This window comes from Loxodonta africana, chromosome 7, assembly GCF_030014295.1.
Source record: "Loxodonta africana isolate mLoxAfr1 chromosome 7, mLoxAfr1.hap2, whole genome shotgun sequence".
Taxonomy (NCBI): Eukaryota; Metazoa; Chordata; class Mammalia; order Proboscidea; family Elephantidae; genus Loxodonta; species Loxodonta africana.
In genome coordinates, this window is record NC_087348.1 from 56,302,341 (window position 1) to 56,330,301 (window position 27,961).

General features: G+C 36.6%; 1 protein-coding gene across 1 annotated transcript; it reads left to right on the plus strand.

Moving 5' to 3' along the window:
• The first annotated feature begins 457 nt into the window (after positions 1–457).
• CCDC34 (coiled-coil domain containing 34) lies at positions 458–25,606 on the plus strand. The gene is made up of 6 exons (XM_064288343.1): positions 458–832; positions 5,174–5,309; positions 11,696–11,803; positions 21,917–22,075; positions 22,787–22,928; positions 24,581–25,606. Exons 1-6 carry the CDS (start codon positions 486–488, stop codon positions 24,793–24,795), a joined length of 1,107 nt encoding a protein of 368 aa, XP_064144413.1. The 5' UTR covers positions 458–485; the 3' UTR covers positions 24,796–25,606.
• The last annotated feature ends 2,355 nt before the right edge of the window (positions 25,607–27,961 follow it).

The following is a 27,961-nucleotide window of genomic DNA, read 5'->3' on the forward strand; positions in this document are numbered from 1 at the left end:
CCCCCACATGAAATATGGCCATGTGCTGAATAAAATTACGACTGATGCCTATAGCTTTGGTCTTTTAACGCTATGGGTAGATGAGGCTTCCGCCTCTTGCCATTTAAAAGCCTGCCTTAGTGACAGCGGTTTCCACGTACCGAATGATCTATCGACCCCACAGTAAGCAAGACTACGGGCCCTCAAAGTTGCAAACCGAGAGCCGGCCGCTGCCGGAGAGAGGAGACGCAGAGTTAGACAAGCTCACAAGCAGCAGGCGCCTGCCGCACCCGGGGAGAAGAAGGGCTGGCAGAAAACACGGGACGCAAATCCCGGGCCGAGGAAGCCAAGCTAGGCAGGCCCGGACAAAGCCCTCCCGGCCTCCACGCGTCGCCAGGGCAACCGGGGCGCGTGCCGGCTCGGATTGGCCAGGCCCAGAGCTCGCAGGGCCTGCTGGGAGGGCGCGTCCCCGCCGCGACTCGGCCGGTTTGAACTTGGCGGGCCAGATGTGGGCGGTGGGGCGGCCAGGGGCTGCTTCTGTTCCTCCTCACAGCCGGTTCCCGGTAGACTGCAGGCCCAGGTCTCGGCATTCCTCAGGGTCTTTCTCCATCCTCATGGCGGGCGCCCGGGGGCAGGGGCTGGAAGTGATGCCGGTGTCCGTGTGCTCTCCGTCGCCGCCGCCGAGCTGCAGCAATTCCACCATGTCGCTGTTGTCTCCCCTCGGCCACCAGAGCTTCCCGTTTGACGAGGATGACGGTGACGAGGAGGATGAGGAAGATGTGGACGAAGAAGGTCATGACTCAGAGGCCAAGGTGGCGAGCCTGAAAGGAATGGAGTTACAGGGGTGCGCCAGGTAAACCCGAGGCCGCCCGGCCGATACAGCCATTCCCAAGTTACCTTAGACCCTCTAAGTACCTTCCTCTGCCGGCCAAACACGCCCGTTTTCTGCTTCAGGGGTTGCTTCTGCTGCCTTTTTTGCACATAAAGAGTTTGGGATTTCCTTGTGATGCATAAGCAGCAAAGTCCTGGATCACTTTACAGCTGACAACATGTTTTCTATGATTCTTAAACCTTTTTCATGAGAATATGATGATCATTACAATCTCACTCCCCAGAAAAATGCTACGGTTTAAGGAGTTTTATGAGCCCTTAAAAGCCAGATAGTGGACTCCCAAACTCTTGTTCAAACCCCTAATATCAAAATGTGGTTTACTGCACCTTGGTATTACCTGTGGTTATTTGGAAAAATCTACCCATTTCTAGTGAAGTAGGTTTTAGTAAGTGGTACACTTAGTCGAAGACGAAGAGCTTAATCATAGAAGAGCCGAAACACAGAGGTTAGAGATGTCAACCTCAGCATCCAGAGCCAGCATTGGGTCTGATCTGAGCACTTCCTTACAGTGGAATTAAAAAGAAAAACCCATTGTTGTGGAGTCAATTCCAACTCATAGCAACCCTACATAGAAGTCATTGAATCAAAATATGTTAGAACCAAAGGGATTATTACGGCTATCTTAAATTGTTTACTTCTACATTTTTGCATTCAGCAAACATTTGTTTTGTGTCACTAGTCTAGTATTTGGGACTGTGGTTAAGATAGACATGGTCTCTACCTTCATAGAATTAAATCCTAGATCAGTCTACTCATTTTATAAATAAGAAAACTGCAATTTAGAATACAAATAAAAATGTCTGATCCAAAAGCATACATTTCATTATTAATCGAGCTGGGGCTAGTACCAAGTGCACCAATATGTTCTCTCTTCCTTATTCTACTTGACTGTTATTGGATATATAGAAATAGGAGCAAAGGCCTTATCCCTGCAGGAATTTCTGTTCAGGTGTAGACTCATTACATCGTCTTCAGAAAACGTAAGTTCCTAATTGCGATTAAGAGGTCGGCTGCTAACCAACAGGTCGGCAATTAGCCACTCCTTGGAAACCCTATGGGGCAGTTCTACCCTGTCCTGTATTAGGGTCACTATGAGTCGGAATCGACTTGGCTACAATAGGGTTTTTGTTGTTGTTTTAATCATCAGACTGTACAAAGCACAGTGTAGAAGATCTAAGACCAGAGAACACATGCTTAATGTATAAGTATTAAGATAGTCCCCTTAAGTATAAGTCATTTAGACCCAGCGTGAGTGAATGGAATATGGAACCATGTGAAGTGAGCCACGCGCAAGGTTACAAGAGTAAGTCTCTTTAAGGATGAGAAGAAAAAGTAAGTACATGATTGGAATGGAGATCGGAAAGAGTAACCAAGCAAATCACTTCTCCAGACTGGCATTCTGCATCAACCTTAATGTTAGAGTTTCAGGAGTCCGTTTTCTCCTGGGCCTATACAGGGATTCTTCAGGACTGAGTTGGTACCAAAGTTTTGTTTTGTTTTTTTTTTTTAAGTTTTTTAAGGTTTTAGAAAATACCTTCCGAGTATAAACAACGGGATTGAGTAATATGAAGGAAAGAGTGGCCATCAACACTACAGATGCTACTGATACCTTGCATCACCTTCTAAAAGCCAAAAACCAAACCTGTTGCCACCGAGGCAATTCTGACTCATAGCTACCCTATAGGACAGAGTAGAACTGCCCCATAGAGTTTCCAAGGAGTGCCTGGTGGATTCAAACTGCTGACCTTTGATTAGCAGCCGTAATTCTTAACCACGACACCACCAGGGTTTCCGTAAGAGCCAGAGCCCTGATGAAATGGAGCCCATCAGGGAAGGAACCAGACATGTCCCAGGTTATCCAAGGCCTGAACGAGTTAATCACAGTGGGGGGCTGGGGGTGGGTGGGATTAAGGCTGCCTTTTTCTTTTAAATCACAGTTCAGTCCCTATTAATCAAAGGACTTGTTAGGGTATGGGTCTAGAAAGAAAGGATTTGTCAGGCATTGTGTTTGGCAAGTGTCAGATGCATATTAGGTGATCAATAAATGAATGAATGCAACCTCATAGAGAGGTTCAGTAGTAGAATTCTCACCTTCGATGTGGGAGATCCGAGTTGGATTCCTGGCCAGCGCACCTCACGCGCAGGCACCACTCATCTGGTCTGTCAGTGGAGGCTTGCGTGTTGCTATGATGATGAACAAGTTTTCAGCAGAATTTCCGGACTAAGATAAACCAGAAAGGAAGGCCTGGCAGCCTGCTTCCAAAATCAGTCATGAAAACCTATGGATTACAACAGTCTGATCTGTCACAGATTATGGGGATGGCGTGGGACCAGGCAGCAGTTTGCCCTGTTGTGCACATGCTGTTGTAAGTCAGGACCAACTGGGACATCAACTCAGTAAGCTAAGGAGAACAGGAGATCAGCTTGAGAAAACTGAAGGAAGTGGAACTGATATGACAAGATGATTATATGGGTGTGGGAAGTAAGAGTGAGCAGGTGTGGAAGGGGAGCAGAAGGCGTCAAAGATCTGCCTGGTGTCTGGCTCAGGTAAATGGGTGATTGGGTGGAAACTATCACTGAGGTAGGATTTTAAGAGAAGGAGGAAAATTTTTCTTAGGGGAACATGAGGTAGGTGGGTAGTAGAAGATGATTACTTGTGTTTGGACTGATTGAGTTTGATATCTAAGTGGAGCTGTCTCTCAGGTGGTTGAAACTAAAGGTCTGGCGCTCAGGAGAAAAGCCTAGCTTGGAATTACTGTTCTGGGTATCATCGGCATGTAGTGATAGTTGAAACTTTAGAGCAGATGAGGTCATTCGCAGGATTGAAAAGGAAAGACATGTCTACAAAATAAACAACCCATCAGTCAACAGTGTCTCTCACTAGAATACAAATTCCTTGAGGGTGTGGATGCATGAAGAAATACAGCAGCAAAAAAACAAAACAAAAAACAAGCTGAAGCTATGAGGTAAAGAAAAGTTGTGCTTAGCTGTGGGCCAGGCAATTAGTTGCTAGAAGCAGGAGTGTTAAAGAGACTCGTAGCCTACTCTCTAAAGCTGCTTTGGGTCCTGAACAACTTTACTTTTTATGGGTGCTGATTGTTGAGCTTTTCCTGAGTATTGGGAGGTTTGTGTATCTGGTCAAGTCCCTGTGTTCTTTATTTGCATATACTTTCGATACCTTTCCCTTACCCTCTCCTCTTTACCTTGAGTCTGTAGTTAGTTTTCCTTTTACCCAGAAGAGACACACTGACAGAAGGTATGTGGTGGAGATGGAGACTACGGTAGGAGATAACCAGACTAAAAAAACATCTGGTGAAAGAGTCGACTGAAATGTCTGAGAAGGGCCATTTTGTTTTTATTTTCACTAACTTTCAGAACAATATCGGACTTACAGAAACATTGGAAAGAGAGTATCTTTTTGTTCACCCCTTACCCAGAGTCCCCAGTTATTAACAGATTGCTTTATTAATCTCTTTGTATGTAATTTTTTTCCCCGTATCGTTTGAATAAGTTGCAGACATGATGCCCCTTTATTTCTAAATACATCAGTGTGTATTCTACATAACTGCAGTATAATTATCAAAATCAGGAAGAAAAAACATCGTTACTGTACTACTATCTAATCCCCATACATTATTCAAACTTTGCCACTTGTTCAATAATGTCCTAAAAAGGAAGAAGGGAATGGAAAAGGAAGGGAAGACTACTCTGGGATCTGATTAGGATCATGCATTTTAATTCTAGTCCAGTTGCCGATGAGTTGATTCTGACTCGTAGCTACCCCAAGTGTGTCTGAGTAGGGTTTTTAAAACCATGGGGTTTTTAATGGCTGACTTTTCAGAAGTACATCACCAGGCCTATCTTCCGAGGTGCCTCTGAGTGAACTTGAATCTCCACCCTTTCACTTAGCAGCCGAGCATGTTAACTCTTTGCACCACCCAGCGACTCCGCATTGTAATAGTTGTCCAGATATAAGACTTTTAGAGGAAGAATAGTGTTGGCATTGAGTTTAATGTACTGGGTTTGGGTCATCTCGGTGGATTTTTTAAATAATGTGGTTTTAGGAGATGAACGTATTCAAAGACAGTTTGATGGATAATTTAAATATTGGTCTTTTCATGATTTTTCATATATATGTATTTACATATAGTTCATACATATTTACATATAAATCACAATATTGCTTATAGATCAGAACACTGTAAATACATAATCATGGCTTACACTGTACAGCTAAGCGATTCTGACTAGTAAGCCAAAGAGTTTTATGTACAATGCCACACTATGCTCTCTTTGTACCAGTGAGGTAGAATCAGAAGATACCCAAGAAGAACAGAAACAGGTGTGCTTACCAGAAGGCAGCCTGACACCATGGGAAGTGTGGTTTATTGGCAAAGAAAAAGAAGAACGTGACCGTCTGCAACAGAAAGCTCTAGAGGTAAAACTAGATGGTTTTCTTTTTATTTAATCTGGGAGCTCACAAAGTAGAGCTGCTCTTGAAATTAAAATGTTAATGTCTCCCAAAACAAAGTGTTTGCATTTGCAGTATCAGTTTACTACAGCAATTTTAATAACTCTGTTTTATAATAAAACTAAAAGTAAAATATATTCACTAGAAGGATATTTGGAAAATAGAAGCGTAATTAAGAAAATTTAAATCTCCTCTAATCTTTTACCGTGTGAAGATAACCACTATTAATATTATAGTTTGTAACCTTCCAGATTTTCTTCCAAGTAAATTTAAAAAACATTTGTACGTGGAAATGTGTATCTATAGACATTTAACAGTGGAGCTTGATCATATATATATTTAACTAAGGCTAAGTCGAAATCAGGAAATGACATTTCACAAGGTGAAATTTAATTGTACTGTCAGTAAAAATTTTAAGCAAAGAGACAAAAATTGAAATAGAGATAGGAATCTACCCCCTTATCACTCAAAGAGCATGTTCCCCAGACTGAGTACATGCTGGGAGATGGAAATCTGTTGATCTTTCAGGATGTTTCCATTTTTCTCTGACGGCCTGCCTTGTTGATAGACGTTTCTCTGTGTGTGATTCCAGTGTATAAAAATATGTATTGTGTGTATGTGCTTGCACTATGAATCTGAAATATAGGTCAGCTACTTCATTTGGAGCTCAACTGAAACAGCTTTAGGGAAGAGATCTAATACATTTTTCATGGATAATTTTGACTATAGACAATTTTTGACTCATGTACTGACTTTAAAACTTAACCCCTGTGTAAGATGTAACTCCCCTGAATGACTTTGTGTTGTGTTTGTGTGTGTGTATATATATGTGTGTTGGGGGTTGGGGTTGTTATCCATCACTATCTGGACTCTAAGTAACCAAACTCAAAAAACAAATAATTTTACATAGATTTTCACATGAATCTCTCACTCTTTAAACCCTTAGTATTTTTTTTTTATTTGCTACCCACCACCTAGCAGCCAAATAGATTTAGAGGATTTGGCATCACTCATTATCTAAGCCCACTCTTAGAATTCTCCTTATCCAAACACAGGAACCAAATAGATTTGGATTGTGAAAGATACTTGTTTTTAATCAAATAGAATGAAACCCTTTTGTAACTTGTTTTTTTCTGCCTGTTACATTGTTGTTATATTCCCATATCATTCAATATTTTCGTATCATCATTTTAAATGGCTACCTAATATTTTATTAAAATACATTTTAAATGTATTAAATGCACATATTAAAATATACTTAGCCAATTCATTATTGGTGGATAGTTAAGTTTATTCTCACCTATAAGTAACCATGTTGCCATAAAAATCCTTGGAACTAAAGTTTTGCCCATATCCATGACATTCCTTGGAATAAATTTTCTGTATCACTTTTGAAACTAGTTGTTTATTTCTGTAATGGGTATCTAATGAGGTAGGCAGTCGTATGTTCAGGAGGCCTGGCATGATTCAGATGATTGTGGGAACCAGTACATTATGCCATTTTCCCTATTATATGATACTTAGTTTTCTAAAATACAGATTTATTCCTGGAAAAATACACTGTGACAGAAGTACTTGTTTTCTCTTAGAAGGGCACAGGGCTTGACCAAGGTTTGGTGTCAGGCAGGCTTAATAAAAGCTCTAGTTCCAAACTTGTTATTTGTTGGCTGACCTTAGGCAAATTACTTAAACTTTTAGCTTCAATTTCATCATCTGTACAAGAGGGATAACATAATATCTATGTCACAGGATTTTTACAAGGATTAAATGAGACAAAGTATAAAGAAGGCTGGTTTTAATTTTATCAGTACTTTTATATCATTGTTATTCATAGCCTTCTTAAAGCCTTTTCATTTATTTTCAGAATTAGTTTGTATTATCGGTACCCTGGCCAGACTCTCTTCTCTTAATTCGACCTCAATATTACCGTTACAAATTACATAATTTAGTGCAGTGGCTTTCAAAATATTTGCTTACAGTGAGAAATCTGCTTTGTGTTACATACAAGCGTGTATATATACACACACGCATAAATATTTACCTGAAGTAATATTTTAACTATGTACAATACACTAATGTATTCTTTTTGAGGGTGCTCATAAGCCATTAAATTGATTTTAGACTCACAGTTCGGAAAACACCAATGTGTAAGTGAGTCAGTGGAAAAATGGAATTCAGTTTATGGTATTTTGCTTTATGTCTAGCCTTGCTAGTAGCCACCTTTTATATTAAAAACATGGAGGATCACTTCAAGTCATTTTTAGAGTCAGTATACAAAGAAAGAAATTAATTAAATTACAGGACTGCACTGTAATCTTAACTCTGTAACTTTGGAGAAGTTTTTTTACTTCTCTGAGCCTCAGTTTCTTCATCTAAAAGCCAGACGATAGAGAGGCAATAGTGCAGTGGTTAAAACCACAAATTCTTGAGCCGTATTTTGTGAGTTCAAAACTTGGACCTTGGGCAAATTCTTCACTTCTTTGTGCTTTGATTTCTTCATCAGTAAAAGGGAGAGAATAATACTTACCTCACAGTGTTATTGTTGTGAGGACTAAATGAACATCAGGATATGGCCTGGAATATAGGGAGCACTCAATAAAAGTTAGTTGTTATTATGTATAAAAAGGAGATAATAATAGCTACCATGAAGAGCTGTTTGAGAGCAGATTAAAATAATGAATATAAAGTCCCTACCACAGTGATAAAGCACGTACAAAAAACCTAACCAAACCCAGTGCCGTCGAGTCAATTCCAACTCATAGTGACCCTATAAGACAGAGGAGAACTGCCCCATAGAGTTTCCAAGGAGTGACTGGCAGATTCAAACTGCTGACCCTTTGGTTACCAGCTATAGCACTTAACCACTACGCCACCAGGGTAAAAAAAAAAAAAAAAAAAAAAAAAGCACATCGCAGGGTATAATTATTTCTAATTTGGTTGAGAGATGAAAACCTTTTCATGCAGTTAGTAGCTTGACATTTCTTATGGCTTCTCCCTTATTCTGAATCAATTAAAATATTTTAGCACAAATCTTATACAAATTATATTGGGGACATCATAATATATAGGCCAGCTACTCAATTTATTGTAAACTCACCTTAGGCTGTTGTGATAGTTGCATTCTTTTCATGCTTTTCTCTTTGTTTCATTTTCTAAGTCCTTCTTTCCTTATATTTTTGTCCTTATTTACAATATTTCCTTTGTTTACAAGTCATATCATTAAAAGCACAGATTTTTAACCATAAGAGCAGTTTATGTTAGATCCCTATTAAAGATAAAAAGCACAAGGCCCAAAGAAGTAACTTTGCCAAGGTTTTAATTAGTGATGTTGATGGCATTATAGTCCAGTTTTTAACTTCCAATTTAAGTGTTTTCTTCAGGATACTGAGATGTATTTTAGAAATAAATGGGTCAGACTTAGTATTATTTAACTTATTCTGTCTTTTTTATTTTCTTCTTTTAAAACTTAAAGGATAAAATTTAAATGAAGATTTAAGGGGTAGTTGGGTCGTTAAAAATACCCTCACCACTCATATATTTGATTCCAGTAAGACAGCTAGATTTGTTTCAAACCTCTCTGTGGGATTGAGTGAAAAAATTATTTTAACCTATCAAAATTACCCACTTACAAATGTTTTGCATTTGTAACTGTTGTTCAGATGGTCCATGTGGTAAACGTCGAACACTGGTTTTGTGAAAAACGATAGTATTGGTTTTCTAGACTGTTTAAATTTTATTTACATTTTCACTTTTTTTAATTCTTTAGCAGACTGCTGTAAATTCTCTATGACCTTTGGTTAATTCTCATGTTTAACATTTGCTTTACTGTTTTAGTACAGCCTGTTCTAAATTATAAAAATTATACTAGTTTGTAAATTATCTAGGTGCTTTTTCTTTTTTGTTTTTTTATCATCCTGCCTTTGGCCATTTCATTCATCAGCACTTAATGAGGAAAAGGGCAAGATACAGAGTTGGTGAAACACACAACTCAATTTTTCCGATTGTTACCTTCAGTGGCAAAAAGTTCTTTGAAAGTAGGCAAAAAAGCATGTTTAAGATCCTCAGTGAATTTTGGTTATGCCTAATCAAATGTGTACTCTGTGAGAAAATAGCTGTAATCCTGTTGAAATCCACTGGCGTACCAGAAGACGATGCGGGAGTCTCGTGAGAGAAGAATCCAGTTGTGTCCTGGAAGAGGCTTGCCTTGGTGGTGAACAGATGGAGGCATTCAGGGTGGAAATCTTAAGAGGGGCCAGCGTTGGAGGGGAGAGTCAGGGCTCAGAATGTGATGTGTATTCTGAATTGCCAAATTACTTGAACAGATTTCCTGAGCTTGGAGCACTGTTTGGGTTAGTAGTAGTATCTTCTAGGCACGTTTTGAGATTTCCTTCCTTAAAACTCCTGTATCAGCATTAACCACAAAATAGGAACACAAAGTCTGGTTGTTTTTTTTTTTTTTTTTCCTGAGTTTTGAGTTTAGTTATATGAAGAATCTTAAAAACATACACAAATTTAATTAATGATATCTTTAATTGTATATTAAAATAATTAACTTTTCTTAAAAATAAAATTATATGAATTCAGAACTATTCTGGAAAATTTTCAATATATACTTGTCAGTTTTGTATCTAGCCTGTTACAAAGTCTTATTTTTTATTTTATGTATTTATGTATGTGTGTATACACACAAAGACACACGCACATTTCCCCCCTTCTTGTTACTCAACAGAAGTCTAGACCTTCTTTCCCTCATAGCCCATATACTGCAGCAATTTACTTTTCAGTCTCCTTCAAAATAGTTCTGATCTCCTCAGATGCAGTCTTCAACCTTTAACTAAATCATCCCTTTTGCCATGTATTCCTGCTTTATAAGGTTCGATTTACTTTGCCTGTCTCAAAAAACCTTTTTCTATCTAGTTAGTACCACACTCTAATTTTTTACTACCCATCCCCTGCCACCACTTCCTCCTAGACAAGCCATCTCCTTACTGCTGCTTTCATGGTGCATGCTCATTTCTGAATGCCCTGGTCCATACTGTGTCTTCTCTGCCTTTACTTTCTCTTCTTTTCTTTTCTCTTATCTCAACTCCTGCTATAGGCTATACTTCACAATATGACACTTAATTTTTGGGTGTATATAAGATCAGATTAGATCAGAGACTTTGGAATTTCATCTTTACATCTCAGTTCTTGTTAGCTCATTAGTAGGCATTTCATAAACATATACTGAGTGAGTAATGAAGAAATAGCATATGCAGAGGTAGTGAAGATCGCTAAACCCAAGATGGATATTTGCTTGTTGCAGTAGGGTTCAAGAATTGGAAGACTTTGCAGAGTGAAGGCAATTATTTTCTGTGCAGCAGAATTTTAGGATGAGAGGTTGTGGGAGGCCAGTATCCTGGGCCCAGTTGTTTTAATGTGCAAGAGATGTATCCTTGGTGTAGAGTTTATCTTCATTTGTCTGAAAGTTGAAAAAACATCCTTCCCACTACCATCCATCCCTGGGTAGATAGGTTTTAGAAAGGGAGAAGTGAGGTCCCATGGGAGATACGTAAAAGTATCTGATTGTTAGTATCTAAGGAGAGACCAGAAAAATTACGAGTAATTATGATAGTACCATCCTAGAAGTCTAGTTTGAACAACATTCTCTACTAATGCAGTAATTTAACTGATGAGTGACAGAGTGGTGGCATTCAGCTTACAGTTTTATTTGGCCATACCTTCCACATTCTTTCTTCTGAGGAAATGCCCAAACGTGTAGATTCGAGTGACAGCAAGGCAGTTAAATAACCTGGGATATGAATGTGGGTTTGTTTTACACTTCAGCAGCTATCAAATCAGTGAAAAAATCTGGATTATTTATTTCCCTAAAGAAAATTGAATGGCATCGTTAAACATTTCTTATTTGGTATAACTTTGAATTCAAGTTTTTATATAGGGATTATTTAATTCCTATCTTTTATCTTCATCAAGAATCTAGAAGCTTTTGTAACTGTAAAAAAAAAAAAAAATTACAGTTCCCTTGAGTTTTTGCCAGTGCCTTACAGTGATGCCAGAATTTATGTGTGGGAAAGTTGATTTCACTGAGGGTAATTTAGCTGAAGTTTAGTCTAAGAAACTAGTGTTTTGCTGCCAAGCAATTATTTGCATTTCTAAAAAATGACTTATACTTTTTACCAATGCTTTTTTTCATCATGGACTACTTACTTAAGTAAGCTAGCGTCTCTCTAATGGTATATTTTCTATGAAAAAAACTATATTCTTGTTTCATTTGGTTAACCTCAGCCTTTTTTAAATATGTGCTATGAGTACTTGCTATTAAATGTTGCTTTTTCTTTAAATAAAATCCACAGGAATTAAATCAACAACTAGAAAAAAGAAAAAAAATGGAGGAGCGTGAAAAAAGAAAAATAATTGCTGAAGAAAAGCACAAGGAATGGGTTCAGAAAAAGAATGAACAGGTAAGGAGAAAAAGACACACAGTGATACCTCTTTTGCAGACTCTTTCCATTACTGCCTCATTACCTAGGTTTTTCTTCTATTTCTTTCTTCTCTGGATGTTTTTTGTTTTTGTTTTTTTATTCCTTATGGATATTTATCCAAGGCCCTGTCTTCTGCCCTTTACTTTTTTCCCTGCTCCCTCATAAATACTTCCTGTCTGCAGGCTGTCAGCAGGTCCGTATCTCTAGACCTGACTTTCTGGAGTCCTGAATTTCCATCTGTTAGGTCTGCTGGTACCTCTGAGCCTGCAAATCTAGCCTGCAAATCTAAAATAACCCTTTATTGCCCATTCTCCCTATATAGAGCCATTCTCCTAATTTCTTTCTTTTATTACCGCTGCTGTCTTCTAAGTTACTCAAACATAATCAAAATTCTTCTGTCATTTGTGGTCATCCTTTCCTTTTCTTTGCAATTACTACTCCTCTGTGTGCGATCTCTTCCTGTCTGGTCCCATTGCATCTTTAAACTTACTTGTTGCTTATTTCCCCATTCTGGAACGTAAGATCCATAATACAGAAGGAATCTTTGCCTTTCTTGTTCAGTTCCTTATCAGCTAAATGAGTACCTAGCACATAAAAAAATAGTAAACCCAAAAACCTGTGAACATTGAGTCGATTCTGACTTACAGTGATCCGATATTACAGGGCAGAACTATCCCGTACGGTTTCGAAGGCTGTAATCAGACTGCAGCATCTTTCTCCCATGGAACGTCTAGTGGGTTCGAAACACCGACTTCTCACTTAGCAGCCAGAAAGCTTAGCCACTGCGCCACCAGGGTACCTTAGCATATAGTAAACCTGTTGCCATTGAGTCAAATACAACTCATAGCAACCTTTTAGGACAGAGTAGAACTTCCCCAGAGGGTTTTCAAAGCTGTAAATCTTTACAAGAGCCTACTGCCACATCTTTCTCCCATGGAACAATTTGTGGGTTCGAATCTCCAACCTTTTGGATAGCAGCCAAGCGCTTAACCACTGTGACAGGGTTCTAGTAGTTAGGCTCAAAAATATTTGTTGAATGAATGAATTCATCCTTTATATCTTGCTAAAGAAATCCCCAATTCAGAAACTATTTTTCACGTTTCCCCACTGTCCTCTGGATAAGGTTTTTACAACTCTACCTGGCTGATTAAAGACCTTCTGCTTTTTGATCTAAACTTCCATTTCAGTTATGTCTCCCTCCCATTCTTCCCTTATCCTATACTGTTGCTTTTACTGGGATCCTTTCAGGAATACACACAGGATAATCACAACCCATCTTCTTAAAGTATTAGTTTTCCTGGAAAATTTTGAGAGAAAATGTTACTTTTTATATTAAAACAAGCACAGATATGTTATGGAATAGGATATAAATTTTATATTTTGAAGATACACAACCAGTTTCAAAGAAATCTTGACCATTGAGCTATGCTTTATAGCCCCTGGGGATATGTATTCATGGGAAATTTTAAGAACACTTTCATTCTTAATGTTCTGTATTTTTATATATGATATTTCTTCAGCTTGGAATCTCATCATATCCTCTACCCTACCTTTCCGTTCACCATCCAACTCAAATCATTTCCTGCATGTAGCATTCCCTGATTGTTGTTGTGTGCTATCCAGTCAATTCCAATTCATAACAACTCTATCGGACAGAGTAGAACTGCTCCATAGGGTTTCCAAGGCAGTAATCTGTACGGAAGCAGATCACCAGGTCTTTTGTTTTCTTTTTTTGAATATTTAATTGTGTTTTAGGTGAAAGTTTACACAGCAAATTAAGTTCCCATTTAACACTTTTTGTACAGATTCTTCTATGACACTGTTGATAATTTTCACAATGTGTCAGCATTCTCATTATTTCCATTCTATTTGTTCTGTTTCCATTTATATAGCTTCCCTGCCCCTCCTTGCCTTCTCATCTTTGGCTTTGATTAAATGTTGACTGATTGGTGTCGTATGTATAGTTGATTGTTTAAGGGAGCACATTCCTCACTGGTGGTATTGTTTATTTTATAAGCCGATCTATTATTTGGATGGAAAGTGACCTTTGGGAGTGGCTTTAATTCTGATTCAAAAGGGTACCTTAGGGCGATAGCCTCCAGGGTTCCTATAGTCTCTATCAGCCCAGAAAGTCTGGTCTTTTTTAGGAATTTGAGTTTTGTTCTACATTTTTTCCCCCTTTCTGTCTGTGACCCGTCTACTGTGTCCCTGGTCAGAACCGGTTGGTAGTGGTAGCCAGGCACCATATAATTCTTCTGGTCTCAGGCTAAGATGCTGTAGTTCATGTGGGATATTAGTCCTGTGGACTACTTTCTTTGAGTCTTTGGTTTCCTTAATCCTCTTTTGCTCCAGATGGGAAGAGACCAATAGTTGTATCTTAGATGGCCTCTTCCAAGCTTTTAAGACCCCAGATGCTACTCACCAAACTAGGATGTATAGGACACTATCTTTATGAACCATGTTATTCCAAATGACTGAGTTGCTCCACGAGACCACTAGGTCTTTTCTCCCGTTGAGCAGTTGATGGGTTGGAACCGCAGACCTCATGGTTAGCAGCCACGCATTTCTAACCACTGCACTGTGGGGGCTCCTTATTCCTGATTACATGCTAGAAATGATCATTCCTTCTCCAAATCTCTGTTAAATTTGTGGCACTTTGTAGCACTTTTATCATCTACTGCCTTGTATTATGTATTTGTTTTGTTGCTGTTTTGTATTACGTATATGTCTTTACTCTCCTTGAAATTTTAAGACCCTTAAGGACAGGAATTTTTTATATTACTTTTTATCCATTACAGAGATCTAGCACAATGCTTTGCATACAGTAAGCATTTGTTATTTGGATGAATAATGTATTGTCTTCTTTTTCATTTTCAAACATTCATATATTGGATCACAAATTAGAAATTTTAAAAATACTCTGTTTTCTGTTGTGGTTTTTACATATTTAAGATGGTACTGCTTTTGTTACAGTCTGATTGGCTGGATTTAGACAAATGTTTAAATTATATAACAGAGTTTTTAATTTTTTCATTATAATTTTTTTGTCCATATCTAATTCATGGTGTTATTAATAAGGGCACCGTTTTATGTAGATAATATTAGTAAACTGAAAATGGCGTACGTAGCCTTCTTCATCAAGGTATTGTAAGAAGATTCGTTAAACTGCTGTGTGTTTTAACCATAAATGTATTTGTTCTTTACTTCAGGGGTAAATTGTTGCTTTGTTTTGTTTTTTTAGTTTACTTCATACCATAATACAATGAGAGAACATTTTTGTGAATAAATGCCAAAATCAAAATGTGTGACAGTTACAAAACTTTGGGTAATATTGTTTGAAATGTATAACTGTAAGACGAAATAGTATTACATGTGTAGAATAGCATGCTCTCTCTTCTAAAATCCTCTCTTATCTTCTAGCTCCATTAAGCTAATTTTACCGTGCCACTCAAATATAGTTGTTTATCTAAGAATGTGAGATACTGCTGGGAGATGATATATTCACTGTTTAATTAGTGGCAGTAAACCTGAACCAATTATTTGAGAAAAAATTCTTTCTTTTGAAGGGAAATGGCCTGCCCTGACATAAATCACTAATTATTATTGAAAGCAAGATTCTGTAAGTTTGAGAATAGTTCTAAAATGAACCTGAGAAATTTAATCTGTAGAAATCATGTGCATGTTAAGAAATAATTGATTATTCTAATTTTTTTTTTCTTTAAAACCTATCACATTTCTTCTTTCAGTCTTAGTTACATTTACCTCTATTTGTAAAGACTGCTCTCCTGGTTCTTCTCTTCCTGTCTGGCATCTAGTTTTTTCCTCCTCTGTTTACATTTCATGGTGTGTGGTCTACCCTGCCTCCAGCTTCATTCACATTTTAGCTATATCTGTGGTTGTTATTTTCCCCAAGTCATTTTCACTGTGTTCTATCAAAAAATTAGACAAAAAGAATTTACGTATCCATTAGCAAAGTTAGTCCCTTGTAATATGACTGTAAATTGTTAAGTCCTCTGAAAATAAATGGTTTATCTCATCTGGTCTTCTTACATCTACACTGCCTTACTAATTTTTTTTTCTAGATTTGTTTTTTACAGTATGCTTTGAAATATTTTGTAAAGCATCTTTACTTTTAGTGTTTTAAAAATATTTAAAATAAAAACTATTTTTTAATTCTCAAGATGGGGAACCGACTTTTTTAATACAGGCAGCCCCCAGATTATGAACAAGTTCCATTCCTAAATCTGTCATTAAGTCAAATTTGAACGTAAGTCAGGAACAGTTAGGTGCGGTTTATGTCTAACGTCAGTCAAGTGTTTGTCTTAGTGTACAGTATGTAGTATACCTTTCTATGCATAAAAACATTAGAAACACTTCCACATACCCTAAAACATCTTTAACATGATAATACAATAATAATAATACTGTTTTGATGTGTGTCACAAAGTAGCTCCCATTTGTTATTACAAACCTTTGTATGTATCTCAAAGTTTTAATATAATAGGCTTTACAAGGGTTGATTCATCACTATTGTTTGTACATAAGTCAGATGTTAGTTAAACCAGGGACTGCCTATATAAAAGTTCATTCAGATCCACAAGCTGTATGATTGATAAAACTGTCTCTCATCATTGATGCATTTGACAAATCCTTATTCAACTTTACTATATGCCAGGTACTACTTGAGGAACTAAAATAGAAATTCAGAGACTTTAAACGGCCAGTTGTTTTGTTAGTTTCCTATCGTTGCAGGAAACGAAGGTTCTCTCAGGCACCATTTTAAGAAAAGGAAGATTTATTGTTGTGCTGTATGTGGTGTAGTTCCAGGGTGTCAGAAAATCAGAAGCCGCTTAGGAGATGGCTACTATCTCTCAGTACTTCTCTCTGAGTGCCTGCTCTATTCTACTCTTGCTAACTAAAGGCATTCTATTCCCTCCTCTCTAGCTTAAATCCTGTAGAGAACCTGTCTTATTTTTTTTAATCAACTTGAATAAGCTATAATTTGTTGTTGTTGTCGTTAAGTGCTGTCAAGTTGGTTTCAACTTACAGTGACCCTGTGTACAACAGAACCAAACACTGCCCAGTCCTGTGCCTTCCTCACAATCATTGCTGTGTTTGAGCCCATTGTTGCAGCCGTTGGGTCAGTCCATCTCGTTGAGGGTCTTTGTCTTTTTCGCTGACCCTCTACTTTACCAAGCATGATATCCTTCTCCAGGGGCTGGTCCCTCCTGATAACACGTCCAAAGTGCAAGAAACAAAGTCTGGCCGGCTTTGTTTCTAAGTACATTCTGGCTGTACTTCTTCCAAGACAAATTTGTTTGTTCTTCTGGCAGTCCTTGGTGTATTTAGTATTCTTCGCCAACACCATAATTTAAAGGTGTCAGTTCTTTGTTGTTCCTTATTCGTTGTCCAGCCTTCACATGCATATGAGACAGTTGAAAACACCATGGCTTGTGTCAGGCATACCTTAGTTCTCAAAATGATATCTTTGCTTTTTAACACTTTAAAGAGATCTTTTGCAGCAGATTTGCCCAATGCAATATATCATTTGATTTCTTGACTGCTGCTTTCAAGGGCATTGATGGTGGATCTAAGTAAAATGAAATCCTTGACAACTTCAACCTTTTCTCTGTTTATCATGATGTTGCTTATTGGTCCATTTGTGAGCAATTTTGTTTTCTTTATGTTGAGGTGTAATCCACACTGAAGGCTGTGGTCTTTGAACTTCATCAATAAGCCCTTCAAGTCTTCTTCACTTTCAACAAGCAAGGTTGTGTCATCTGCTTAACACAGGTTGTTAATGAGTCTTCTAATCCTGATGCCTTCTTCATATGTCCAGCTTCTTGGATTATTTGCTCAGCATGCAGATTGAATATAAGCTATAATTTGTATATAATAAAATATGCCTGTTTTAAGTGTAGAGTTTGATGAGTTTTAGCAAAGTTTTATACCGTTGTAACCAACACCACGGTCAAGATACCAAACTTTTCCAACTCCCAAAAAAATTCTCTTGTGTCCCTTTGCAGTTAACCTCCGGTACTGCCTCCCCAGCCAGCCTTAGCTTCAAGGAAACCATTAACTGCTTTCTGTCCCTCTAGATTAAGTTTGCCTTTTCTAGAATTTCATATAAATGGAGTCATAGAATTGAAACTCTTTTTTGTTGAGCTCCTTTTGTTTTTAAATTTATTCTGCTATGGAATGTCTCAACTTTTTACCTTTTTATACTGAACAGTATTCTATCCTGTGTGTACAGGCAGTCCCCGGGTTACAAATGTCAGACTTACAAAGCCTATTGTATTAAAAATTTGAAGTACACACAATGGTTCATAATAACAGGCACTACCTTGCAAAAAGCATCAAAACGTTATTACTATATTATTAAGGTAAAGATGTTGTAGCGTATGTGGAAGTGTTTCCTTAATGTTTTTTACGCATAGAAAGGTACACTATATACCAAGACAAACATTTAAGTTACTGATGTTAGATACCAGCTATACCTACTGTTCCAACTTATGAACAAATTTGACTTAAAGTAGATTTAGGAATGGAACTCAATGTATAATCCAGGGTCTGCCCATATACCACAAATTGTTTACTTATTTACCAGTTGATGGACAATTGGGATTGTTTCCAATTTTAATGTATTATGAATAAAAGTCTGTGACCATTCATGTACAAGTTACAAGTCGTTTTGTGGACATTTGCTCTTGTTTTACTTGGGTAAGTACCTAGGAGCTAAATTGCTGGGTTGTATGGTAAGCATGTGTTACACTTTATAAGAAATTGGCAAACTGTTTTGTAAAGCACTTGTACCATTTTACATTCCCACAGCCATTGTCTGAAAGTCCCATTTGCTCCACTTCCTTGTCAAATGTGTTATTGTCAGTCTTTTTCATTTTAGCAGCTGTAGTGAGCATGTAGTGGTATATCATTGTTCTTTAATTTGCATTTCCGTGAGGTCTGTTGTTTCTCTTCATGAGCTTATTGACCATCTCTGCATCTCTTTTGTGAAGCATTAATTAGTTCACCTCTTTGTCCAGTTTTTGGGAAGGATTATTTGTTGTATTAAACAAAAAAAAACCAAACCTGCTGCCGTCGAGCCGATTCCAACTTATAGTGACCTTATGGGACTGAGTAGAACTACCCTATAAGGTTTCCAAGGAGCACCTGGTGGATTTGAACTGCTGACCTTTTGGTTGGCAGCTGTAGCTCTTAACCACTACGCTACCAGGGTTTCCATGTGTTGTATTAAGTTGTAATAAGAATTCTTTATATCTTTAGGTTACAAGTTCTTTGTCAGATTTTTTTATATATATATATATATATTTGAGATATTGTGTTAGATGTTGTCGAGCCAGTTCTGACTCGTAGCAACCTCATGTACAACAGAACAAGACACTGCCCAGTCCTGCACCATCCGCACAATCATTGTTGTGCTTGAGCCCATTGTTGCAGCCACTGTGTCAGTCCATCTCGTTGAGGGTCTTCCTCTTTTTCACTGACCTTCTACCCTACCAAGCGCGATGTCTTTCTCCAGGGACTGGTCCTTCCTGATAACATGTCCAAAATATGCAAGAGAAAGTCTCGCCATCTTTGTTTCTAAGGAGCATTCTGGCTGTACTTCTTCCAAGACAGATTTGTTGTTCTGGCAGTCCATGGTATATTCAATATTCTTTGCCAACACCATAATTCATAAAGAATTGCATCAATTCTTCTTCAGTCTTCCTTAGTCATTGTCCAGCTTTCACATGCATATGAGGTAATTGAAAACATCTTTGCTTTTTAACACTTTAAAGAGGTCTTTTGCAGCAGATTTGCCCTATGCAATGTGTCCTTTGATTTCTTGACTGCCGCTTCCATGGGCTTTGGTTGTGGATCCAAGTAAAATGAAATCCTGGACAACTTCAGTATTTTCTCCGTTTATCATTATGTTGCTTATTGGTTCAATTGTGAGGATTTTTTGTTTTCTTTATGTTGAGGTGTAATCCATACTGAAGTCTGTGGTCTTTGATCTTCATCAATAAGTGCTTCAAGTCCTCTTCGCTTTCAGCAAGCAGGGTTGTTTCACCTGCATATCACAGGTTGTTAATGAAATATGTATGCATTAAAATGTATATTTTTGATACATATTTCAAATATATATAAATATTTGGAATGAATATATATATATATATACATCAAATACTTTGTCCTAGTGCGTGGCTTCTTATTTAATTTTTCTTAATGGTGGTTTTTAAAGAGCACAGGATTTTAATGTTGATGAAATTCAATATTTCAGTTTTTTTCTTTTTGTAGTTTGTTGTTTTGTGACCTGTTTGAGAAATGTTTGCCTGCCCCAAAGTGTAAAAGTATTTCTCTTTGTTGTCTTCCAGAAGTTTTATAGCTTTAGCTCTTACTTACATGTCTACTTCAAGTTAATTTTAATGTATGGTCAAGATAAGGGTCAAGGTTCATTTCTTTCCATATGGAGATGCAGTTGTTCCAACTTTATTTGTTGAAAAGATAACCCTTTCCCTATTGGATAGTATCCTGTAATTACCATGCCTGGTTTTGAAATCTGGGTAATGCTGGTATCTTGATACGAGCTTGGATGTGTTCCCTTTTCTTCTATTTTCTAAAATAATTTGCGTAGGATTTGGTATTATTTCTCCCTTAATACATATGATAAAATTCACCAATGAAGCCTTCAGACGCTGGAGTTTTCTTTTGTCGGAAGGATTTTTTAATTTTGAATCCAATTGTTTTTACAAGTAGAAGGTTATTTACGTGCTTTATTTCTTTTTTAGTCAGTTTTGGGAAGTGGTGTATTTTAAGATATAGTGCATTGTATTGGCATAAAATTGTAATGAGTCTCCGTCTCCTCCTCCCTTCTGCCTGCCTCTTGTAACTATTAATAAACTTTGGTCTCTATACACCTGCTTATTCTAGATATTTCATTTAAGCGGAAAAAAAGAAACGGAAGCGTACAATATTTGTCCTTTTGTCACTGACTTATTTTACTCAGCGTAATGGTTTTTTTTTAATGTTTGCAGTGTTCATCCGTGTATCAGGATTTCATTTTTCTTTATGGCTGAGTAATATTCTATTGTATATATCTATCTACCACATTTTATTTATTCACTCATTTATTAATGGACATTATTGTGATTTTTCCTTATTTCAAGAAATTAAAACGAGAAAAGAAAGATCCTTTATGTTTACTATTTCATACCTTAAGTATCATTTTGTAGATAGACTTTTATCTGGTGGATCATCCTTCAAATGAGAAAGGAACAAACATTTCATTATAGTTTATGTAAGGGGGTCTGCAAACTTTTCCTATAAAGGGCTAGATAGTAAATGTTTTAAACTCTGTGGCTTAGACAGTCTGTGTTGGAGCTATTCAGTTTTGCTGTCGTAGTGCAAAAGCAGCCATAAATAATAAATATGTGAACTGATAGGTGTGGCCATGTGCCAATACAACTTAATTTACAAATATAGGTTGCTGGCAGATCAGATTTGGCCTTCCGGCTGTACTTTGCCAGCCCCTGGTCTGTGTAAGACTTTTAAGAATTACATTGCCAGAGATTTGCCTGCGTGTGCCCTTACAGCAGTACTTAATGGGCCAAAGTAAGTATTCTTTTGTCTTCCTGTAATTCACTGATGGAGAAGATTTGCTCAACTATTCATATTGGCAAACCTTCTTAAAAGGAAATGTGTACGTATGTGGCTTCTATTTTAGAGAGAAGAGAGACATTCAATAAAAAAAAAATAAGATTTAGGAAAATATAACCGGTTGTAGTTGTTATTCACATATTTATTCACCAAATCTTTGTTGAGCACCTATTGTTTACTGTCCCGGACTCAGACTGTACTTTTGTGAGAAAGACATCACCGCCCTCATAAAACTTACAGCCCAACTGGTAGACTAACATTGAACAGGTAATTGCAGATATGTTGTACATTTTCATAAGCCACGTTGTACCACACACTGTAGTATCACCTATTTTAAGAAATAACTGAAGTTTCACTAATTACTGTATGTAATGATCCTTCCTGGTATGAAGGTAATTACAAGTATTCCAATTACATCTCTCTTTTTTTTTATTTAAGAAAAGAAAAGAAAGAGAACAAAAAATTAATAAAGAAATGGAGGAAAAAGCAGCAAAGAAACTAGAGAAAGAACATTTGCAAGAAAAAGCAAAAGAAAAATATCAAGAGTGGTTAAAGAAAAAAAATGCTGAAGAATGTGAAAAGAAGAAGAAAGAAAAGGTATTTTTATTAGAATGACCTGCTAGAATATGTAACTTTGTTGTTTATATGTGCTAACTGTAAAATAAACACATGGAGCTATTTGTATTTATTCTAGTATACAGCGTTTAAGCTTCAGAAATGAATATGCATTTGTAGTTTTCTTTGGTTGAGAAATGTTAATAAACTTGTTGATATTTTCTCAGTCAGGTTCAGAACTTTTTGTTGTTGTTGCTTTTAAATATTTTTCAACCCATTTTTATGGAAAGTCTTAGTACAGTAAAACCTGTGAAAGCCGGAACCTGTGAATGGCGGAAACCTGTCAGAGAAGGAAAACTCAAATGTTTTCACTAATAGAGAACAAGAGAAAAGTGGTAAGACTGCACCCTGTCAAAGGCAGAGAACTTGTGAGATCCAGAAAAACAAGGCAGCTCTGCCGAGTTCCAGTTTTCACAGGTTTCAGCATATATTGTAATTACAATTCTTTTAAAGCAGCAAATTCCTTTTTTCTCTTGGGTTTCATGTCCTATTGTTGTTCAGAGGCAGACTCCTTAATACCACATTCCTGATTGTTTTGAATTTCACTCTCAAATTACATAAATATGATTCGGTGTTTATGGCCAGTAAGCAACTAGGGTGGGAAACTGTTGGGGGAAAAAAGTAGTCGATAATGAATGGAATTTTTAGTTACAGAAAATATCCCTGAAATTTTTTTGGTCTTGTCATTTTAAGGAAAAAGAAAAACAGCGGCAAGCTGAATTACAAGAAAAAAAGGAAATAGCAGAAAAAAAATTTAAGGAATGGTTGGAAAACGCAAAAAATAAACCTCGTCCAGCTGCAAAGAGCTATGGTTATGCCAATGGAAAACTTACAGGTTAGTTTTTATGCTAGTGGCTTTCATAAATATGGTTTGCAGGAGCAAATATTATATATTTAGTTTCCTTTTGGCACAAATAGAAATGTTTAAAAATATTTTTTATTTCAAATTACCACTTTCCAAAAGATTATATGTAGCATACTGTATTCCTGTGGGGATACCACAAATTTATTGTCATTTTACGTAAATCAGATATGTGGTATTTTCTTAAAAGTCAATGGTTGCAAAACTCAAACTTATGCTTTAATGATTTCTAACAGTAAGAAACAAATAAAATTCTTTTATAGTTCATGAATGATAAAGCCTTAATCAGGGTATATCAAATGGGTTACTTTTCCTTCCGTTCTTCTGACTGACTCTAAAGCAGAGCTTCAATGCCTCCGGCACAATCTTTTTGCAGGGTGGAATACTAGACAACACATGAGCCAGACGCAAAGCCAGTTGGCCTTTAGGCTTGGTGTGATTATAAATGGCAATGCATGCTTTTCTCCGTGCTTCACGTTGGAAGCTCATACCTTGCTGACAGCTGCCTTCACTTGTTTAAGTGATTTATTATGAAAAATACTCCGTTTCTTTTTTGTTCACACAATAGAACATACTCCAGACTTTGTTTTGACCATCTTGGTGAAGTGTGTGTTGACATATCTTTGCAGTCAAAGTGGGCGGCTGGTGTCTGAATGACACATTCCTGCTGTCAGAGTTTAGGCCTCTCTTACATGTCACAAAGGTCATTCATTACAGCTACTGAGCATGGTCTGCTTCCTTTTTTTTGTTTGCTTGAAAAAAGTATAATGATTAGGCAGGAATTGTAATCACATGATTGGATGGTAAAGTTAAAATTTTAGGTGAGAATACATATTGACCAAAAGCTAATTGATAAAACAATGGAATACTTCATTAATTTTTCGTGTTTTTAGTGAGTTTAATTGTAACAAATGGTGTATTTGTTTGCAAATGCCCTACTGCTCATAAATCTCTATTCTTTATGCCCATATCATTTTTTACCAATTACGAAATAAAGGAACTTATGTGCGTATGGTGACTAGAAGATTTGGGTATGATCTGCAAACTGTTCCTCCTTCATACAGTAACCACACACCAGGCATCACGATGCACTGAACACCTCGTGCATCCCAGTAAGCAAGCGCTCTGTACTTAGTAATCAAAAGTACAGTGATAATGTGAAATCTTACGGATTTGAGTGACAGTAATTCAGCATTTCAGTGATTCTAAACAAGAATTTTGATTCATATGCAAAGTAATTTTTTTTCTGTAACGTTTAGTGTCTGACAGGAAGAAACAGTACACAGTCCATAGTTCTCCAAACTGAATTAAGAAAATGAAGGTTTGGTTCAACTTAAGGGTTCTAAAATTAATTTCTTCATAAACTTTTGTAAACATTTTTATTGGTATTTCTTCATAAACTAACTTTTGGATTCTTAGAATTATTTATATTTTAATATTTACTGAAATATTCACTGCATTTGAGAAGAGTTAGCATTCAAGAGTTCAGGTTTTAAGTGAATCAGACTGGTTTATCAATGACATTTTTGCCTTTCTGATTTTTTAACATTTTGCTAGGATTTTAAAATAAGTCATTTCTTTGATTTCAAGTTTTCTCTTTTTTTTTTTTTTTAAAATAATTTTAGGATTTTACAGTGGAAATTCCTATCCAGAACCAGCCTTTTATAATCCAATTCCATGGAAACCAATTCATATGCCTCCTCCCAAAGAAGCTAAGGATCTATCAGGAAAGAAGAATAAAAGACCTGTGATAAGTCAGCCACACAGGTCATCATCTCTGGTAATTCATAAAGCCAGAAGCAATCTTTGCCTTGGAACTCTGCACAGAATACAAAGATAGCATATGTGGGAAAGAACATGTTTTTACCTGGAGCTGTTTAATTTTAAAGGCAGAAACCATTTTTTACTACTTGATCAGTAGTTCACATTTGAACTAATGACTGACAAATTCCCATTTTTGCATTTGTATGTGGAGTAATTGAGATATTTTATATATTCTGATTTTTATACAATGTTTCAAGGTTGATCTTCGCATATTGTTTTGCAGGATAAGTGACTAAATGTCTAAGAATTGTTTTTGTATTTGGTGTGTATTAAAGCTAAACTGTAATATCAGTAAAACAACAATTTTTCTTGCATTGTTCATCCTCTGTGTTCTTGGTTTTATGTTTATGAACATAGTAGGATTAAGATTAAATCATTCAAACAATCATTTCTAAACTGCATACTTAGGATAACTTAGAAAAATCTTTATGGGTTAGAATCCTAGAGTAATCAAAAACAGTCTTGGTGATTTTTAGTGTATTTTTCTCTACATAGGTATTTAAAAATAATTAATTGGTAGCATGATTTGGAACAAGGAAATGAGGACTGGACTTTTCAAAGGAAAATTTAAAACATTTTTTGGTACTGTGGATCTTGAGACACTAGTGAAATAATATTTTGCTGCACTTTGTAAAAATACCTGTACATTAATTATCATCAGTTAGCTTGCTAATTTTGAAATGCAAATTTTGACTTGAATGTAGAATTACCAGTGTATTATTTTTTATTGTTAAAAATGTTAAATGTTCAGAGATCTTATTAGTAAGTGCATTTCAAGTCATTCAAAGGGTTATTAAAATGGTGCTCAGAACTTTTAAAATTTAAAAGTCTGTATCTCTTTTTAGAGGGCAATCAAGAAGTGAAAATTTGTTGTGGCAGTATAAAGTTCAGTAAATTCATTTAAAAGTGGTACCTATTTAGAATACATTTCCATGTTTCTGGTAGGTAGTCATCTGCCAAGTTTTTGGTGTTTAATCTGCCAGTGATATTGGTTAACACAAGAAAAAAAAAAACAGATCTTTGAAAGGTTTAATGTCATCAGAAATCTAGGAAAATTTACTTCTAAGCAGAGAGCGTTTAGGGAGGAATCAGTAGAGTTTTCTGATTTAGAGGTTTAGAGGCCTGGTCATCTTTCTCAGAACTTTTTGGATACAGGGCAACTTCCAAACGATCATTCTGCTTGAAAAATTTACCTATAAAGAGAGAAGGTAGAATTTTCCAGGGTAGCAATAATCTTATATATAAAAAACATATTTAGTCTATAATTTCATAGGAGTAGATTGACAATTTATAGCTGTAACAATAATTCTAATGAGACTTATCATTCAATCATTAATTAATTACTTTGACCAATATTACTTAAATATTTACTCTGTGACAGACATTTTGCACATCGATTTAGAAATTTAAATGGTATATTATTTCTTTATTTTAGCAAACATTCATAGCCTAGCCAGGGAACATGTAACAGCTATCAGTGATACATGGTTACATACTGTTATAAGAGTTCATTTGGGAACATGGGTAAGAGAGAGTTCAACCTGTGAAGGGTTTAAGAGGAGGTGACATTTGAGCTAGTAAAAGATAAACAGGAATTTTCTAGATGGTCATAGAACTAACCACACTCAAGAATACATGGTGAGAAGTAGTTAGGGGAGAAACGGGTCAGATTGTAAAAGACTTTACTACAGGCTGCAGAGTGTGGACTTGATTATATGGGCTTGTGATGACCTGTCTTACGACCCTCAATGATAGATTTTTAAAAGATATTAACTACCAAACATCTATTATTAAAATTCTCTCATTTTTTTTTTTTTTTATCACTCAGAGTCTTCTTCAAACCAATCAATTACCATGAGTAATTTCTCCTAAAGTCAAGGAACTTCATATTTTAGGCATTACAGCTATTTGAAATTTCTGCTGATGTTTTAAATATTTATCTCTTGGACTTCTATTACTACTTTGATTAAGACTGCTCTAAAATATCTAGGTAACCTATAAGGTCAACAAATTCATGATCTAATAGTAACAACAGGGATGGTAGACCTGAGTCTGTCTGAGTTCTGGCTTTATCTGGAAGATACCTAATTTTTTATTTTTCAAAGTTTAATACTTTGTTAGAAACATCATGGGGATATAAATAATAAGGGAAGTATCTGAAAATGCAAGTCTTTTTTTGTATTATGATAACTGATAAAATATACCAGTGCTCTTTTTCTTTAGTGAAAATTGACTTACATAATAATTGACATCGGTCGATATACCCATCTTGACTGACGATATTCGGAGAATAAATTAACTTTCCAGTGCTTGGGGTAGACTTTCATTACCCCATGGCTAAAAGTGAAAAGTGAATTCTCCTGTTTTCACTTTCTTCAAAGTGATTGAATAAAAATTGATTGAATGCCTACTCTGGGCTAGTTACAATTCTAGATGCTGGGGATTCATCTGTGAATAAGACAAAAAAAAGCCCCTGCTGCCTTCATGGGCCTTATACTGACCAGAGAGAGCCATTAAACATGTAAACAGATTATTTAGCTATAAGTGCTGTGAAGAAGATAAAACAGGGTTTAGGATAGGTAGTGACTGGGTGGAGGAGAGGGTGCACTACTTCACATGGGGTGAGAAGGAAGATTTCTATGAGATGGCAGCATGCAGATGAGCTAGACTTCCAAAAATCTGGAAAAAGAGCCATCCAGTCAGAGGGAACAGCTAGTATAAAGACACTAAGGTGGAAATGAGTTTGCGATCTTCAAAAAGACAGTATGGCTAGAGTGGAAAAAATGACAGGAAAAGTAGTGGGAGGTAAGTTTGGAGAGTCAGGCTGGGGCAGAGCATATATGAGGGTAAGTCAAAAAGTATTGCTACAAAATCATAGAAACCTTTAACAAAAATATCAGAATGTGAAGCTGTTGTTTCTCGACGTATCCTCCATCCAGGTCTACACAGTTTCTGAGGGTGGTGTTTCCATCTCCAACCCTTCCCTGCATAGTTACACCATGGAACTCTCCTGTGCTCTTCAATTTACGCTACATCAAGATGGCAGTTTTGGCATACTGGAGGGACACAAATCCTGTTCATTTTAAATGTTTCTTTAAATTTTAGGAACAAAAAAATCCGAAGGGGGCAAGATCAGGGCTGAAGGATAGATGGGGTAAGAATGAGCAGGTGCATTGTCAACG